The following is a 19,967-nucleotide window of genomic DNA, read 5'->3' as shown; positions in this document are numbered from 1 at the left end:
GACGTAGTTAACATCTCGTGGCCACCGTGACGCCCTAGCCCGTGGTTACCTCGTGTCGGGACACGAAAAACAAAAAACACGAAGAGAGCCGCTGCTTTATTTGTTTTAAATTTATTGATATCGATAAAAGGCAGTCGAGGACGTGAATACGAGAACATTTAACGAGTTCAGCGGCGTAATGGGTTCACTTCACAGCTGAGCCTCGACCAGACCTGGACCAGACCTGGACCAGACCTCACTTGGACCAGACCAGACCTGGACCAAAATAGATCTGGGCCAGGCTTGGACCAGAAGAGATCTGGACCAGACCTGGACCAGACCTGGACCAGACCTGGACCAGACCTGGACCAGACCAGACCTGGACCAGACCAGACCTGGACCAAAATAGATCTGGGCCAGGCTTGGACCAGAAGAGACCTGGACCAGACCTGGACCAGACCTGGACCAGACCTGGACCAGACCTGGACCAGACCTCACCTGGACCAGACCAGACCTGGACCAGACCTGGACCAGACCTGGACCAGACCTCACTTGGACCAGACCAGACCTGGACCAGACCTCACTTGGACCAGACCAGACCTTGACCAGACCACACTTGGACCAGACCAGACCTGGACCAGACTTGGGCCAGGTCTGGCAGCAGACGCCTGCGGTGAAGAAGCAGCAGCAGATGTGAAGAGGCCGGATGAGTGGGGCGAGACGGGGAGCCAAGCGAGTTAAACCGAGTGGATGAATGAGCGAGGTAAATTGAGTGGATAAATGAGTGAGCGAGTGAATGAGAAAGCGAGTCAGTAAATTAGTGAGCGAGTGAGTGTGTGGGTGAGTGTGTGGGTGTGTGAGTGGTCGAGTGAGTGAGTGTGTGGGTGAGTGGATGAGTGAGTGTGTGGGTGAGTGAATGAGTGTGTGGGTGAGTGGGTAAGTGAGTGTATGTGTGGGTGAGTGTGTCGGTGGGTGAGTGGGTGAGTGAGTGTGTGGGTGGGTGGTTGAGTGAGTGAGTGTGTGGGTGAGTGAGTGAGTGTGTGAGTGAGTGTGTGGGTGAGTGGGTGAGTGAGTGAGTGGGTGTGTGGGTGGGTGAGTGAGTGTGTGGGTGAGTGAGTGAGTGTGTGGGTGAGTGTGTGGGTGAGTGAGTGTGTGGGTGGGTGCGTGAATGAGTGTGTGAGTGTGTGGGTGTGTGAGTTGTCGAGTGAGTGAGTGTGTGGGTGAGTGTGTGAGTGAGTGTGTGTGTGAGTGAGTGAGTGTGTGGGTGAGTGGGTGAGTGAGTGTGTGGGTGAGTAAATGAGTGTGTGGGTGAGTGAGTGAGTGTGTTGGTGAGTGTGTGAGTGAGTGAATGTGTGGGTGAGTGTGTGAGTGAATATGTGAGTGAGTGTGTGGGGGATTGAGTGTGTGAGTGAGTGAGTGTGTGGGTGAGTGTGTGGGTGAATGTGTGCCGCTGCTTAATTTGTTTTAAATTGATTGATACCGACAAAAGGCAGTCGAGGACGTGAATAAGAGAACATTTAACGAGTTCAGCGGCGTAATGAGTTCACTTCAGAGCTGAGCCGGGTGGTGCTGCCCGGGCCGTGGAGCTGCACCACCCCCCCCTGCCACCCCCCCCCCCCCTCAACTTGAATCAAATCTGAACGTGGACCAGACCTGGACCGGACCTGAACCAGACCAGACCTGGACCAGAATACACCTGGGCCAGGCTTGGACCAGAAAAGACCTGGACTAGACCTGGACCAGATCTCACTTGGACCAGAAGAGACCTGGACCAGACCTGACCTGGACCAGACCTGGACCAGACCTGGACCAGACCTGGACCAGATCTCACTTGGACCAGACCAGACCTGGACCAGACCTGGACCAGACTTCACTTGGACCAGACCAGACGTGGACCAGATTTGAACCAGACCTGGAGCAGAATAGACCTGGGCCAGGCTTGGTCCAGAAGAGACCTGGACCAGACCAGACCTGGACTAGACCTGGACCAGACCTCACTTGGACCAGACCAGACCTGGACCAGACCTGGACCAGACCTCACTTGGACCAGACCAGACCTGGACCAAATAGATCTGGGCCAGGCTTGGACCAGAAGAGACCTGGACCAGACCAGACCTGGACTAGACCTGGACCAGACCTCACTTGGACCAGACCAGACCTGGACCAGACCTGGACCAGACCTCACTTGGACCAGACCAGACCTGGACCAAATAGATCTGGGCCAGGCTTGGACCAGAAGAGACCTGGACCAGACCTGGACCAGACCTCACTTGGACCAGACCAGACCTGGACCAGACCTCACTTGGACCAGACCAGACCTGGACCAGACTTGGGCCAGGTCTGGCAGGAGACGCCTGCGGTGAAGCAGCAGCAGAGGTGAAGAGGCCGGATGAGTGGGGCGAGACGGGGAGCGAAGCGAGTTAAACCGAGTGGATGAATGAGCGAGGTAAATTGAGTGGATGAGTGACCCAGCGAGTGAATGAGAAAGCGAGGTAAATAGAGTGAGCAAGTGAGTGTGTGGGTGTGTGAGTGTGTGAGTGGTCGAGTGAGTGAGTGGATGAGTGAGTGTGTGGGTGAGTGAATGAGTGTGTGGGTGAGTGGGTAAGTAAGTGTGTGTGTGGGTGAGTGTGTGGGTGGGTGAGTGAGTGAGTGAGTGTGAGGGTGAGTGAGTGAGTGAGTGTGTGGGTGAGTGAGTGTGTGAGTGAGTGTGTGGGTGGGTGCTTGAATGAGTGTGTGAGTGAGTGAGTGTGTGGGTGAGTGAGTGTGTGGGTGGGTGCGTGAATGAGTGTGTAAGTGAGTGAGTGTGTGGGTGAGTGTGTGGGTGAGTGGGTGAGTGGGTGAGTGAGTGAGTGAGTGTGTGGGTGAGTGAGTGAGTGTGTGGGTGAGTGAATGAGTGTGTGAGTGAGTGAGTGTGTGGGTGAGTGAGTGTGTGGGTGAGTGGGTGAGTGAGTGAGTGTGTGGGTAAGTGGGTGAGTGAGTGGGTGAGTGTGTGGGTGGGTGAGTGAATGAGTGTGTGAGTGTGTGGGTGAGTGAGTGTGTGGGTGAGTGAGTGTGTGAGTGAATGAGTGTGTGAGTGTGTGGGTGAGTGAGTGTGTGGGTGAGTGGGTGAGTGAGTGGGTGAGTGAATGAGTGTGTGGGTGAGTGAGTGAGTGAGTGTGTGGGTGAGTGAATGAGTGTGTGAGTGTGTGACCGAGTGTGTAAGCAAGTTGGTGAACGAGTGAGTGAGCGAGCGAGCGACCGACCCAGCCCTGACTCGGCACCACCCATGGGGTCTCCTCACCATGTGCGGGAGGGGTTGGAGGAAGAAGGTGGGGGTGAGGGGGGAGGCCTTCAATAGTAACGAGCGAAGAAACTCGAGGCTCAGAATTTGTGAAGAGGGCCACTGAGAGGCAGTGTCAGACGGAGCCCGGCTCAGCCCAAGAGTGAGTTGAGGATAGGGGGGGGGGCAACAGCCGCACCCCCCCCCCCACACTCAATGCGAGCCCCCCCCCCGTCCCCCCCCCACCCCCCCAGCGTGGCCCGGCAAAGTCACGGCCGCTGTCTCTACTCGACGTTGCCGATACAGCAGCTCCCCGCTACCACCACCACCTCCTCCTCGTCTTACCTGCTCCTATATCATCACCACCATCATCATCCTCCTCCTCATCCTCCTCCCCACACTCCAACACCACCCCAAGCGGCTCCTCCACCTCATCCTACCTCCTGCAGCATCCTCCTCCCCCGCCAACCCCCCCGGCTCCTCCACCTAATCCTACCTGCTCCATCATCACCATCCCCCAGCCGGCTCCACCCCCCCCCCATCCCCCCCCCCCCCCCCCACCGCTACTCGTCGCTGAGGGGGCAGGGCCCCTTCTCCTTGATGCGGCACTCGAGGTTCTTGAGGAAGTAGTGCACCTTGTGCGTGTCGTGCTTGAGACACGACAGGAGGTCGTAGGGGCCCAGCAGGGCCGAGCGGAGCGTCACATCGGGCCAGCCGTGCTTCCGTTCCTTGGGAACAACAACAAACAACAACATCTGGACATGGACCAGACCCGGGCCAGACCCGGGCCAGACCTGGACCAGACCTGAGCCAGACCTGGGCCAGAGCTGGGCCAGACCTGGGCCAGACCTAGGCCAGACCTGGGCCAGACCTGGGCCAGACCCAGGCCAGACCTGGACCACACATGGACCAGACATGGACCAGACCTGGGCCAGACCCGGGCCAGACCTGGGCCAGACCTGGGCCAGACCTAGGCCAGACCTGGGCCAGACCTGGGCCAGACCTGGACCACACATGGACCAGACTTGATGATGTATTCACTACACCACTGATAATGTAGTCACTACACCACTGATAATGTAGTCACTACACCCCTGATAATGTAGTTACTACACCACTGATGATGTAGTCACTACACCACTGATAATGTAGTTACTACACCACTGATAATGTAGTCACTACACCCCTGATAATGTAGTTACTACACCACTGATGATGTAGTCACTACACCACTGATAATGTAGTTACTACACCACTGATAATGTAGTCACTACACCACTGATAATGTAGTTACTACACCACTGATTCTGATTCTGATTATAAAGTTGCCACCCGAACAATACTCTTTGGTTCTTTCGGTTAAATCACGTAGAAAGAAAATACATTTAATAATAGAATAGGACGTTTCGATTGCAACACAAGCAATCGTCATCAGGTAAAACTAAATTTGAGAGAGAGACAAAACACAGACACGGAGACACACAGACAGACACACAAGCAGAGAGAGACACAGCATAGACACACAGAGAGACACACAACATAGACACACAGAGAGAGACACACAACGTAGACACACAGAGAGAGACACACAGCATAGACACACAGAGACACACACAACATAGACACAGAGAGAGAGACACACAACATAGACACACAGAGAGAGACTCACACATAGACACAGAGAGAGAGACACACATAGACACACAGAGAGAGACACACAACATAGACACACAGAGAGAGACTCACACATAGACACACAGAGAGAGACACACATAGACACACAGAGAGAGACACACACATAGACACACAGAGAAAGACACACACATAGACACACAGAGAGAGACTCACACATAGACACACAGAGAGAGACACACACATAGACACAGAGAGAGACACACACATAGACACACAGAGAGAGACTCACACATAGACACACAGAGAGAGACACACAACATAGACACACAGAGAGAGACACACATAGACACACAGAGAGAGACACACAACATAGACACACAGAGAGAGACTCACATAGACACACAGAGAGAGACTCACACATAGACACACACAAAGAGACACACACATAGACACACAGAGAGAGACTCACACATAGACACACAGAGAGAGACAACACAAAAACAGAGAGAGAGACACACACAATGTGTCTGTGTTTTTCCTCTCAAATTTAGTTCTACCTGATGACGGTTGCTTGTGTATTCTATTATTTAATTTCTTTCTTTCTACGTGACTTTACCGAAAGAACCAAAGAGTAATCCCTGCAGTCAGGAAAAAGCTTCAAATCAAACCCGAACATCAGTTGCCAATTCATTGCCCCATCAGCTCTTCATCGATGATGCTGGAAAGCGATCCACGCAACTTTTACTAAACTAAATTACATTTTTTAACTATTTCTATTTTACCAGGTACGGCCTACTGAGCTGTACAGCTATTATTCAGACGCGACCTGGCTATCACAAACGATAGCTCAACGAAGTTGCTTATCATCATCACGTGCAAATTTATAGCAACAGCCAAATACTCTAAATGCACATTGATTACAAATGTGGAGGTGGGGGGGGGGGGGGGGGGTGGTGAAACCGGAGGACCCGGAGAAAAATCCACGCCACCACGGGGAAAGAGAGAGACGAAAACCCACGACCTCCTGTATACCAGGTGAGGTAGTCAACATCTCGCCACCCTGAAGATAATGATGATGATGAGGGAGAGACACGAAAACTCTAAACATACAGCAGGCGTCAGAATCGGGATCAAACCCACGACCTTCTGTATACCAGGCGAGGTAGTTAACATCTCACAACACGTGGGAGGGAAAGCCACGCGGGGTAGGGGAGGGACAGGAGGAAGGGAGGGACTAGGGAGGGAGGGAGGTGACGTGACACGGGTAGGTTCACGAACTCACTTGTGCCGCCATCTCCTTGCCACCTCGCTGCACGGGCGGTTTTGCCGAGTCACAAATCGCTACTTGCTCCTTGCCTCCATAGCACTGGGTTAGACACAGGCACCACATGATCAGCACCATGGACAGCTACCTCATTCAAGTCATATTCATGATCAGCACCATGGACAGCTACCTCATGCAAGTCATATTCATGATCAGCACCATGGACAGCTACCTCATGGACAGCTACCACCTGCCTGAAATGTTAACGATCAGAACCATGGACAGCTGCCTTACTGCCTGCGATGTTAACGATCAGCACCATGGACAGCTGCCTTACTGCCTGCGATGTTAACGATCAGCACCATGGACAGCTGCCTGCTGCCTGCTATGTTAACGATCAGCACCATGGACAGCTACCTCCTGCGTTGTCACGTGATGACAGCTACATCCTGTGTGCTCTGTTCGTGATCAGATCAATGGACAGCTACTTCCAGCTTGCTATGGTAATGATCTAGAAGCATGGACGGCTACAGCTCCCTGCTGCGTGCTACGTTAACGATTAGAACCACGGACAAGGGAAACATTGCACGCGACGTTACTGACGGCTCGCAGCTGCAACCCACCGCGAGCCTCGGCTGATTCAAGCTGAGCTGTCAAGGCTTAGATCCTCATAGGTGGCCTTTGTCTGGCTCTATGAGGCACGGACAACACCGACCTAAACGTCGCCCAACGCAGGATCCTCCTGGCGCAAACAAAAAAAAATTAACTCGTCGCTTAGACGCAACTGCCGTGAAAATGCCCGCGAGGCCCTCATCCAGCAGTGGGTAGGATCTAAAGGGGCTGCTACGATGTTCAGATTGCAGCAGCAGCAGCAACAACGGAAACAAAGAGACGATCCGCATCTGGCTGGCGACATATTGCAAGCACCATGAATATGGAGCCTTTCAGAGTTGTACAACCTGTACACGTGAAAGCCAGAGTTGACTATTAAACCGCGAGTTGAATATTTCAGGCCAATTAATCGCTCCTCTCTCTCTATATATGTATATAATATCGTAATCTGACCCATCCACACACTCATGTGGCCGTATATACGGTGCTGGCGCACACGCCGCGATTGTTATTCCCGCGGATCATTGTACACGTGAAACAGATGGTCAACACACACACGCGCACATGCACGCAGACAAAGATCACCTGTACAGCCCGAGCCACCGTAAGGACAGCTGCTGTCAGCGTGACACCTGTCAATGGGCAATGCCTACAAAGCAAAGTGAGCCTGCCGTGTGGTCATAAGCACGCACGCCCGGCCGCCTTTGCCTCCAGCTCCCCCCCCCACCATCAAGCCTGACGTGTATGCACTGCCTAAAGCGACCGAGGGCAAGGCCCAGGACTGACGTTGCCCGCGAGCACCACCGCCGTTGGCCAATGCGTGGGGGGATCGAACTTGTGGGGGAATCGAAATCGTGGGGGAGTCGAACTCCTGTGACAACGCCCCCCCCCCCCCCACCACGCAAGACACAAATCTTCTCACACATCCCTTACCATGTTTCTTGCCCAAGCATCCCCCCCACCCTCCGCTCCACTCCCTGTCCCTGTCGGATTGTGCGGGGCTAGCAAGGTGCTCATGGACCTTCCCCTGCCTCACCATCCTCCACCTACCCGCCATAGGAATGTGGCATTTCCAGCATTGTCTGAAGGCTGTAAACGGGAGATGAGCACCAATGCATCGATGCGTGTTTTGATGACTAAAGTTTACCCAGTGGAAGCCTCAATCAGAATCTGAGTTTCTTTCTCAATCAGCCTCTGGGTCTCTTTCTCAATGAGCATTGCGTCTCTTTCTCAATGAGTCTGTGAGTTTCTGTCTCAATGAGTCTTTGGGTCAATTTCTCAATGAGTCTATTTCTCAATGAGCCTCTGGGGTTCTTTCTCAATGAGCATTGCGTCTCTTTCTCAATGAGTCTGTGAGTTTCTGTCTCAATGAGTCTTTGGGTCAATTTCTCAATGAGTCTATTTCTCAATGAGTCTCTGAGTTTCTGTCTCAATGAGTCTTTGCGTCAATTTCTCAATGAGTTTCTCGGTCTCTTTCTCAATGAATCTCGAGTCTCTTTCTCAAAAAGTATCTCTTTATCAATGAGTATTTTTCTCAATGGCTCTTTCTCAATGATTTTCGAGTCTCTTAATGAGTCTCTTTCTCAATTAGTCACTAGGCCTCTTTCTCAATGAGTTCCTTTCTTAATGAGTCTCTGAGTATCTTTCTCAATGAGCCTCTGGGACTCTTTGTCAATGAGCCTTTTTCTCAATAAGTTTATTTCTCAATGAGTCTCTGAAAATCTTTCTCAATAAGTCTCTCAATGAGTCTCTTTCTCAATGAGTCTCTGGGAATCTTTCTCAATAAGTCTCTCAATGAGTCTCTTTCTCAATGAGTCTCTGGGAATCTTTCCCAATAAGTCTCTCAATGAGTCTCTTTCTCAAAGAGTCTCTGAAAATCTTTCTCAATACGTTTCTCAATACGTTTATTTCTCAATGAGTCTCTAAAAATCTTTCTCAATAAGTCTCTCAATGAGTCTCTTTCTTAATGAGTCTCTGAGTATCTTTCCCAATGAGCCTTTTTCCCAATAAGTTTATTTCTCAATGAGTCTCTGAGAATTTTTCTCAATAAATCTCTGAGACAATTTCTCAATGAGTCTCGCAATGAGTCTCTTTCTCAAGGAGTCTCTCAGTCTCTTTCTCAAAAAGTATCTGAGTCTCTTTTTCTCAGAGACTTTTTCTCAAAGAGTCTCTTTCTCAATGAGTCTCAATGTCTCTTTGTCAATGATTTTAGTATCTTTTTTAATGAGCCTCTTTCTCAATTAGTCTCTGCAACTCTTTCTCAATGTCTCTTTTTCTCAATAAGTTTATTTCTCACTGAGTCTCTGAGACTATTTCTCAACGAGTATCTTTATCAATAAGTCTCTGAGACTTTTTCTCAATAAGTGTCTGTCTCAGTGAGTCTCGAGTATTTTTCTCAATGAGTATTTTTCTCAATGAGCCTCTGCGAATCTTTCTCAATGAGTCTTTTTCTCAATAAGTTTTTTTTCAATGAGTCTCTGAGACTATTGCTCAATGGGTCTCTGAAAAATCTTTTTCAATAAGTCTCTGAGACTATTTCTCAATGAGTCTCTTTTTTCAATGAGTCTCTGAGTCTCTTTCTCAATGAGTCTCTGAGACTATTTCTCAATGAGTCTCTGTCTCAGTGAGTCTCTTTCTCAATGAGTCTCTGAGTTACTTTCTCAATGAGTCTCTGTCTCAGTGAGTCTCGAGTATCTGTCTCAGTGAGTCTCTTTCTCAATGAGTTTCTGAGTCACTTTCTCAATGAGTCTCTGTCTTAGTGAGTCTCGAGTCTCTGTCTCAACGAGTCTCTTTCTCAATGAGTCTCTGAGTCACTTTCTCAATGAGTCTCTGTCTTAGTGAGTCTCGAGTCTCTGTCTCAATGAGTCTCTTTCTCAATGAGTCTCTGCGAATCTTTCTCAATGAGTCTTTTTCTCAATAAGTTTATTTCTCAATGAGTCTCTGAGACTATTTCTCAACGAGTATCTTTATCAATAAGTCTCTGAGACTATTTCTCAAAGAGTCTTTATCAATCAGTCTCGGAGTCTCTTTCTCAATGAGTCTCTGAGACTATTTCTCAATAAGTCTCTGTCTCAGTGAGTCTCGAGTATCTTTCTCAATGAGTATCGGAGTCTCTTTCTCAATGAGTCTCTGAGTTTCTGTCTCAATGAGTCTTTTTCTCAAAGAGTCTCTTTCTCAATGAGTCTCAATGTCTCTTTGTCAATTATTTTTAGTCTCTTTATTAATGAGTCTCTTTCTCAAATAGTGACTAGGCCTCTTTCTCAATGAGTCTGTCTCAATGAGTCTCTGCGACTCTTTCTCAATGTCTCTTTTTCTCAATAAGTCTATTTGTCAATGAGTCTCTGAGACTATTTCTCAATGAGTCTCTTTCTCAAGGAGTCTCTGAGACTCTTTCTCAATGAGTCTCTGTCTCAGTGAGTCTCGAGTCTCTTTTCAATGAGTCTCTGAGATTCTTTCTCACTGAGTCTCTTTCTCAATGAGTATATGTCTCATTGAATCTCTTTGTCTCTTTCTCAATGAATCTCTGTCTCAATGATTCTCGAGTCTCTTTTCAATGAGTCTCTTTTTCAATGAGTCTCTGAGACTGTTTCTCAATGAGTCTCTGTCTCAGTGAGTCTCGAGTCTCTGTCTCAGTGAGTCTCTTTCTCAATGTGTCTCTGAGTCACTTTCTCAATGAGTCTCTGTCTTAGTGAGTCTCGAGTCTCTGTCTCAATGAGTCTCTTTCTCAATGAGTCTCTGCGAATCTTTCTCAATGAGTCTTTTTCTCAATAAGTTTATTTCTCAATGAGTCTCTGAGACTATTTCTCAACGAGTATCTTTTTCAATAAGTCTCTGAGACTATTTCTCAAAGAGTATCTTTATCAATCAGTCTCGGAGTCTCTTTCTCAATGAGTCTCTGAGACTATTTCTCAATAAGTCTCTGTCTCAGTGAGTCTCGAGTATCTTTCTCAATGAGTCTCTGCGACTCTTTCTCAACGTCTCTTTTTCTCAATAAGTTTATTTGTCAATTAGTCTCGGAGTATCTTTCTCAATGAGTCTCTGTGACTCTTTCTCAATGAGTCTTTTTCTCAAAGTGTCTCTTTCTCAATGAGTCTCAATGTCTCTTTGTCAATGATTTTTAGTCTCTTTATTAATGATCCTCTTTCTCAATTACTCACTAGGCCTCTTTCTCAATGAGTCTCTGTCTCAATGAGTCTCGGCGACTCTTTCTCAATGTCTCTTTTTCTCAATAAGTCTATTTGTCAATGAGTCTCTGAGACTATTTCTCAATGAGTCTCTTTCTCAAGGAGTCTCTGAGACTCTTTCTCAATGAGTCTCTGTCTCAGTGAGTCTCGAGTCTCATTTCAATGAGTCTCTGAGACTCTTTCTCACTGAGTCTCTGTCTCAGTGAGTCTCGAGTCTTTTTATCAATGCGTTTCTTTCTCATTGAGTCTCTGAGACTCGTTCTCAATGAGTCTCTTTCTCAATGAGTATATGTCTCAATGAATCTCTTAGTCTATTTCTCAATGAATCTCTGTTTCAATGATTCTCGAGTCTCTTTTCAATGAGTCTATTTTTCAATGAGTCTCTGAGACTATTTCTCAATGAGTCTGTCTCAGTGAGTCTCGAGTCTCTGTCTCAGTGAGTCTCTTTCTCAATGAGTCTCTGAGTCACTTTCTCAATGAGTCTCTGTCTCAGTGAGTCTCGAGTATCTGTCTCAGTGAGTCTCTTTCTCAATGAGTCTCTGAGACACTTTCTCAATGAGTCTCTGTCTTAGTCTCGAGTCTCTGTCTCAATGAGTCTCTTTCTCAAGGAGTCTCTGCGAATCTTTCTCAATGAATCTTTTTCTCAATAAGTTTATTTCTCAATGAGTCTCTGAGACTATTTCTCAACGAGTATCTTTATCAATAAGTCTCTGAGACTATTTCTCAAAGAGTCTCTTTATCAATCAGTCTCGGATTATCTTTCTCAATGAGTCTCTGAGACTATTTCTCAATAAGTCTCTGTCTCAGTGAGTCTCGAGTATCTTTCTCAATGAGTCTCTGCGACTCTTTTTCAACGTCTCTTTTTTTCAATAAGTTTATTTCTCAATGAGTCGCGGAGTCTCTTTCTCAATGAGTCTCTGAGTTTCTGTCTCAATGAGTCTTTTTCTCAAAGAGTCTCTTTCTCAATGAGTCTCAATGTCTCTTTGTCAATGATTTTTAGTCTCTTTATTAATGAGCCTCTTTCTCAATTAGTCTCTGCAACTCTTTCTCAATGTCTCTTTTTCTCAATAAGTTTATTTCTCAATGAGTCGCGGAGTCTCTTTCTCAATGAGTCTCTGAGTTTCTGTCTCAATGAGTCTTTTTCTCAAAGAGTCTCTTTCTCAATGAGTCTCAATGTCTCTTTGTCAATGATTTTTAGTCTCTTTATTAATGTGTCTCTTTCTCAATTACTCACTAGGCCTCTTTCTCAATGAGTCTCTGTCTCAATGAGTCTCTGCGACTCTTTCTCAATGTCTCTTTTTCTCAATAAGTCTATTTGTGAATGAGTCTCTGAGACTATTTCTAAATGAGTCTCTTTCTCAAGGAGTCTCTGAGACTATTTCTCAATGAGTCTGTCTCAGTGGGTCTCGAGTCTCTTTTCAATGAGTCTCTGAGACTCTTTCTCACTGAGTCTCTGTCTCAGTGAGTCTCGAGTCTTTTTATCAATGAGTTTCTTTCTCATTGAGTCTCTGAGACTCGTTCTCAATGAGTCTCTTTCTCAATGAGTATATGTCTCAATGAATCTCTTAGTCTCTTTCTCAATGAATCTCTGTCTCAATGATTCTCGAGTCTCTTTTCAATGAGTCTCTTTTTCAATGAGTCTCTGAGACTCTTTCTCAATGAGTCTGTCTCAGTGAGTCTCGAGTCTCTGTCTCAATGAGTCTCTGAGTCTCTTTCTCAATGAGTCTCTATCTTAGTGAGTCTCTTTCTCAATGAGTATCTGTCTCAGTGAGTCTTTTTCTCAATGAGTCTCTGAGTCTCTTTCTCAATGAGTCTCTGTCTTAGTGAGTCTCTGAGTATCTTTCTCAATCAGTCTCTGAGTCTCTTTCTCAATTAGTCTCTATCATAGTGAGTCTCTTTCTCAATGAGTCTCTGTCTTAGTGAGTCTCGAGTCTCTGTCTCAGTGAGTCTCTGAGTCACTTTCTCAATGAGTCTCTGTCTCAGTGAGTCTCTTTCTCAATGAGTCTCTGTCTCAGTGAGTCTCTGAGTCTCTTTCTCAATGAGTCTCTGAGACTATTTCTCAATGAGTCTCTGTCTTAGTGAGTCTCGAGTCTCTGTGTCAATGAGTCTCTTTCTCAATGAGTCTCTGAGTCACTTTCTCAATGAGTCTCTGTCTTAGTGAGTCTCGAGTCTCTGTCTCAATTAGTCTCTTTCTCAATGAGTCTCTGAGTCACTTTCTCAATGAGTCTCTGTCTCAGTGAGTCTCTTTTTCAATGAGTCTCTGAGTCACTTTCTCAATTAGTCTCTGAGTCTCTTTCTCAATGAGTCTCTGAGTCTCTTTCTCAGTGAGTCTCTTTCTCAATGAGTCTCTGTCTTAGTGAGTCTCGAGTCTCTGTCTTAGTGAGTCTCTTTCTCAATGAGTCTCTGAGTCACTTTCTCAATGAGTCTCTGTCTTAGTGAGTCTCTGAGTCTCTTTCTCAATGAGTCTCTTTCTCAATGAGTCTCTGTCTTAGTGAGTTTCGAGTCTCTGTCTCAATGAGTCACTTTCTCAATGAGTCTCTGTCTCACTGAGTCTCTGTCTCAATGAGTCTCTTTCTCAATGAGTCTCTGTCTCACTGAGTCTCTGTCTCAATGAGTCTCTTTCTCAATGAGTCTCTGTCTCAGTGAGTCTCGAGTCTCTGTCTCAGTGAGTCTCTTTCTCAATGTGTCTCTGAGTCACTTTCTCAATGAGTCTCTGTCTTAGTGAGTCTCGAGTCTCTGTCTCAATGAGTCTCTTTCTCAATGAGTCTCTGCGAATCTTTCTCAATGAGTCTTTTTCTCAATAAGTTTATTTCTCAATGAGTCTCTGAGACTATTTCTCAACGAGTATCTTTTTCAATAAGTCTCTGAGACTATTTCTCAAAGAGTATCTTTATCAATCAGTCTCGGAGTCTCTTTCTCAATGAGTCTCTGAGACTATTTCTCAATAAGTCTCTGTCTCAGTGAGTCTCGAGTATCTTTCTCAATGAGTCTCTGCGACTCTTTCTCAACGTCTCTTTTTCTCAATAAGTTTATTTGTCAATTAGTCTCGGAGTATCTTTCTCAATGAGTCTCTGTGACTCTTTCTCAATGAGTCTTTTTCTCAAAGTGTCTCTTTCTCAATGAGTCTCAATGTCTCTTTGTCAATGATTTTTAGTCTCTTTATTAATGATCCTCTTTCTCAATTACTCACTAGGCCTCTTTCTCAATGAGTCTCTGTCTCAATGAGTCTCGGCGACTCTTTCTCAATGTCTCTTTTTCTCAATAAGTCTATTTGTCAATGAGTCTCTGAGACTATTTCTCAATGAGTCTCTTTCTCAAGGAGTCTCTGAGACTCTTTCTCAATGAGTCTCTGTCTCAGTGAGTCTCGAGTCTCATTTCAATGAGTCTCTGAGACTCTTTCTCACTGAGTCTCTGTCTCAGTGAGTCTCGAGTCTTTTTATCAATGCGTTTCTTTCTCATTGAGTCTCTGAGACTCGTTCTCAATGAGTCTCTTTCTCAATGAGTATATGTCTCAATGAATCTCTTAGTCTCTTTCTCAATGAATCTCTGTTTCAATGATTCTCGAGTCTCTTTTCAATGAGTCTCTTTTTCAATGAGTCTCTGAGACTATTTCTCAATGAGTCTGTCTCAGTGAGTCTCGAGTCTCTGTCTCAGTGAGTCTCTTTCTCAATGAGTCTCTGAGTCACTTTCTCAATGAGTCTCTGTCTCAGTGAGTCTCGAGTATCTGTCTCAGTGAGTCTCTTTCTCAATGAGTCTCTGAGACACTTTCTCAATGAGTCTCTGTCTTAGTCTCGAGTCTCTGTCTCAATGAGTCTCTTTCTCAAGGAGTCTCTGCGAATCTTTCTCAATGAATCTTTTTCTCAATAAGTTTATTTCTCAATGAGTCTCTGAGACTATTTCTCAACGAGTATCTTTATCAATAAGTCTCTGAGACTATTTCTCAAAGAGTCTCTTTATCAATCAGTCTCGGATTATCTTTCTCAATGAGTCTCTGAGACTATTTCTCAATAAGTCTCTGTCTCAGTGAGTCTCGAGTATCTTTCTCAATGAGTCTCTGCGACTCTTTTTCAACGTCTCTTTTTTTCAATAAGTTTATTTCTCAATGAGTCGCGGAGTCTCTTTCTCAATGAGTCTCTGAGTTTCTGTCTCAATGAGTCTTTTTCTCAAAGAGTCTCTTTCTCAATGAGTCTCAATGTCTCTTTGTCAATGATTTTTAGTCTCTTTATTAATGAGCCTCTTTCTCAATTAGTCTCTGCAACTCTTTCTCAATGTCTCTTTTTCTCAATAAGTTTATTTCTCAATGAGTCGCGGAGTCTCTTTCTCAATGAGTCTCTGAGTTTCTGTCTCAATGAGTCTTTTTCTCAAAGAGTCTCTTTCTCAATGAGTCTCAATGTCTCTTTGTCAATGATTTTTAGTCTCTTTATTAATGTGTCTCTTTCTCAATTACTCACTAGGCCTCTTTCTCAATGAGTCTCTGTCTCAATGAGTCTCTGCGACTCTTTCTCAATGTCTCTTTTTCTCAATAAGTCTATTTGTGAATGAGTCTCTGAGACTATTTCTAAATGAGTCTCTTTCTCAAGGAGTCTCTGAGACTATTTCTCAATGAGTCTGTCTCAGTGGGTCTCGAGTCTCTTTTCAATGAGTCTCTGAGACTCTTTCTCACTGAGTCTCTGTCTCAGTGAGTCTCGAGTCTTTTTATCAATGAGTTTCTTTCTCATTGAGTCTCTGAGACTCGTTCTCAATGAGTCTCTTTCTCAATGAGTATATGTCTCAATGAATCTCTTAGTCTCTTTCTCAATGAATCTCTGTCTCAATGATTCTCGAGTCTCTTTTCAATGAGTCTCTTTTTCAATGAGTCTCTGAGACTCTTTCTCAATGAGTCTGTCTCAGTGAGTCTCGAGTCTCTGTCTCAATGAGTCTCTGAGTCTCTTTCTCAATGAGTCTCTATCTTAGTGAGTCTCTTTCTCAATGAGTATCTGTCTCAGTGAGTCTTTTTCTCAATGAGTCTCTGAGTCTCTTTCTCAATGAGTCTCTGTCTTAGTGAGTCTCTGAGTATCTTTCTCAATCAGTCTCTGAGTCTCTTTCTCAATGAGTCTCTATCATAGTGAGTCTCTTTCTCAATGAGTCTCTGTCTTAGTGAGTCTCGAGTCTCTGTCTCAGTGAGTCTCTGAGTCACTTTCTCAATGAGTCTCTGAGTCTCTTTCTCAATAAGTCTCTGTCTCAGTGAGTCTCTTTCTCAATGAGTCTCTGTCTCAGTGAGTCTCTGAGTCTCTTTCTCAATGAGTCTCTGAGACTATTTCTCAATGAGTCTCTGTCTTAGTGAGTCTCGAGTCTCTGTGTCAATGAGTCTCTTTCTCAATGAGTCTCTGAGTCACTTTCTCAATGAGTCTCTGTCTTAGTGAGTCTCGAGTCTCTGTCTCAATTAGTCTCTTTCTCAATGAGTCTCTGAGTCACTTTCTCAATGAGTCTCTGTCTCAGTGAGTCTCTTTCTCAATGAGTCTCTGAGTCACTTTCTCAATTAGTCTCTGAGTCTCTTTCTCAATGAGTCTCTGAGTCTCTTTCTCAGTGAGTCTCTTTCTCAATGAGTCTCTGTCTTAGTGAGTCTCGAGTCTCTGTCTTAGTGAGTCTCTTTCTCAATGAGTCTCTGAGTCACTTTCTCAATGAGTCTCTGTCTTAGTGAGTCTCTGAGTCTCTTTCTCAATGAGTCTCTTTCTCAATGAGTCTCTGTCTTAGTGAGTTTCGAGTCTCTGTCTCAATGAGTCACTTTCTCAATGAGTCTCTGTCTCACTGAGTCTCTGTCTCAATGAGTCTCTTTCTCAATGAGTCTCTGTCTCACTGAGTCTCTGTCTCAATGAGTCTCTTTCTCAATGAGTCTGTCTTAGTGAGTCTCAGGTCTCTGTCTTAGTGAGTCTCTTTCTCAGAGTCTCCTTCTCAATGAGTATCTGAGTCTCTTTCTCATGAGGGTCCTGACGTTGCCCTTTTGTGTTCCGTGACGCCTGCCCAACACAACGGCCTCGTCTTTCGCGAATAACATCGCTGGGCCTTCAGCATCGACAGAACAGCCCCCCCCCCTACCGCTTCAACCCCCCCTCTTCCCCACCCCCACCTTCACCTGCTTGAGGAGTTCATCGACTCCGGCTTTGAGTGACATGAGCAGCGGTCGGATGTTGAGGCGCACGAGGTCCCCCAGCGGCTCGCCACGCCCACGGGCGCCGTCACTGCCCAGCGTCACCGCCCACGTGCGCAGGAGAGCACGAGCGAGCACCAACACCTCGTCGGTCTACGCGGGCCGGGGCGGCATAGGACGAGGTGGAGGGAGCAATGGAGGAGGAGGAGGAGGATTGAAGAGCAGGTGGGGGTGTGCGGATAGAGGTGGGAAGATGGATAGGAGGTGGAGATGGATGATGATGATGATGATGGTGGTGAAGACGTCAGTCTAAAATCGGACATTGCGTTAGGTCCCACGCAGAACGCGTTGTTGTTGTTGTTGTCAACATTTGCCCTGAATGTCCCCACGTGGCGTTGCAACGCTAGGCAGAGAATTAATGCGGACGTCCCGCGAGCCATGCGCGTCGCCCCAAACTTCTCGAGAGCGAGCCACGCAAGCGGACATCACAGAACTACGTCTGAGAATCCCTTCGAGTGACCTCAGCTACACACTGCCCTGTCAGCAGGCGCAGCAATCGTCGCTTGGCAGTCAGCTCGAGATTTTCTTCAAACTCGGTGAAGGGGAAAATTAGAAAACCGAACTTTTTAAGCGATGGATTTTTTTCTCGCGCATTCATTGGTGACGTAGACTTAGTAGACATCTACACACACTGTGATCTACACACACACAGACTGTGATCTACACACACACACACACTGTGATCTACACACACACACTGTGATCTACACACACACACTGTGATCTACACACACACTGTGGTCTACACACACACACTGGGATCTACACACACACTGTGATCTACACACACACTGTGATCTACACACACATACTGTGATCTACACACACACACACTGTGATCTACACACACTGTGATCTACACACACACACTGTGATCTACACACACACACTGTGATCTACACACACACACTGTGATCTACACACACACTGTGATCTACACACACTGTGATCTACACACACACTGTGATCTACACACACACACTGTGATCTACACACACACACTGTGATCTACACACACTGTGATCTACACACACACACACACTGTGATCAACACACACACACAATGTGATCTACACACACACACTGTGATCTACACACACACACTGTGATCTACACACACACACTGTGATCTACACACACACACACTGTGATCTACACACACTGTGATCTACACACACACTGTGATCTACACACACACACTGTGATCTACACACACACACTGTGATCTACACACACACACTGTGATCTACACACACACACTGTGATCTACACACACTGTGATCTACACACACACACTGTGATCTACACACACACACTGTGATCTACACACACACTGTGATCTACACACACTGTGATCTGCACACACACACACACACACTGCGATCTACACACACACACTGTGATCTACACACACACACACACTGTGATCTACACACACTGTGATCTACACACACACACTGTGATCTACACACACACACTGTGATCTACACACACACTGTGATCTACACACACACACTGTGATCTACACACACACACACACTGTGATCTACACACACTGTGATCTACACACACACACACTGTGATCTACACACACACTGTGATCTACACACACACTGTGATCTACACACACTGTGATCTGCACACACACACACACACTGCGATCTGCACACACACACTGTGATCTACACACACACACACTGTGATTTACACACACTGTGATCTACACACACACACACTGTGATCTACACACACACACTGTGATCTACACACACACTGTGATCTACACACAATGTGATCTGCACACACACACACTGTGATCTACACACACACACTGTCATCTACACACACACTGTGATCTACACGCACACTGTGATCTACACACACACACTGTGATCTACACACACACACACACTGTGATCTACACACACTGTGATCTACACACACACACACTGTGATCTACACACACACACTGTGATCTACACACACACACTGTGATCTACACACACACACTGTGATCTATACACACACACTGTGATCTACACACACACACTGTGATCTACACACACACTGTGGTCTACACACACACACTGGGATCTACACACACACTGTGATCTACACACACACTGTGATCTACACACACATACTGTGATCTACACACACACACACTGTGATCTACACACACTGTGATCTACACACACACACTGTGATCTACACACACACACTGTGATCTACACACACACACTGTGATCTACACACACACTGTGATCTACACACACTGTGATCTACACACACACTGTGATCTACACACACACACACTGTGATCTACACACACACACTGTGATCTACACACACTGTGATCTACACACACACACTGTGATCAACACACACACACAATGTGATCTACACACACACACTGTGATCTACACACACACACTGTGATCTACACACACACACTGTGATCTACACACACACACACTGTGATCTACACACACTGTGATCTACACACACACTGTGATCTACACACACACACTGTGATCTACACACACACACACACTGTGATCTACACACACACACTGTGATCTACACACACACACTGTGATCTACACACACTGTGATCTACACACACACACTGTGATCTACACACACACACTGTGATCTACACACACACTGTGATCTACACACACTGTGATCTGCACACACACACACACTGCGATCTACACACACACACTGTGATCTACACACACACACACACTGTGATCTACACACACTGTGATCTACACACACACACTGTGATCTACACACACACACTGTGATCTACACACACACTGTGATCTACACACACACACT

General features: G+C 46.2%; 1 protein-coding gene across 1 annotated transcript in view; it reads right to left on the bottom strand.

The window, feature by feature from the left end:
• Positions 1–3,787: 3,787 nt before the first annotated feature.
• LOC142906236 (somatotropin-like) overlaps positions 3,788–19,967 on the bottom strand; it is a 201,650-nt gene continuing 185,470 nt past the window's right edge. Inside the window, exons 4-6 of the mRNA XM_076053604.1 lie at positions 17,046–17,213; positions 6,156–6,239; positions 3,788–3,966 (exon numbers count right to left, since the gene is read on the bottom strand). Of these exons, the coding sequence (XP_075909719.1) occupies positions 3,802–3,966; positions 6,156–6,239; positions 17,046–17,213 (417 nt within the window). The 3' untranslated portion in view covers positions 3,788–3,801. The remainder of the gene's footprint in view (positions 3,967–6,155; positions 6,240–17,045; positions 17,214–19,967) is intronic.

This window comes from Petromyzon marinus, chromosome 62 (assembly GCF_048934315.1).
Source record: "Petromyzon marinus isolate PM22_M1 ecotype Great Lakes invasive population chromosome 62, UKy_Petmar_22M1.pri1.0, whole genome shotgun sequence".
NCBI classification, from domain to species: Eukaryota; Metazoa; Chordata; class Hyperoartia; order Petromyzontiformes; family Petromyzontidae; genus Petromyzon; species Petromyzon marinus.
Note: the sequence above shows the minus strand (reverse complement) of the source record. Positions and strands in the feature narration are given on the sequence as shown.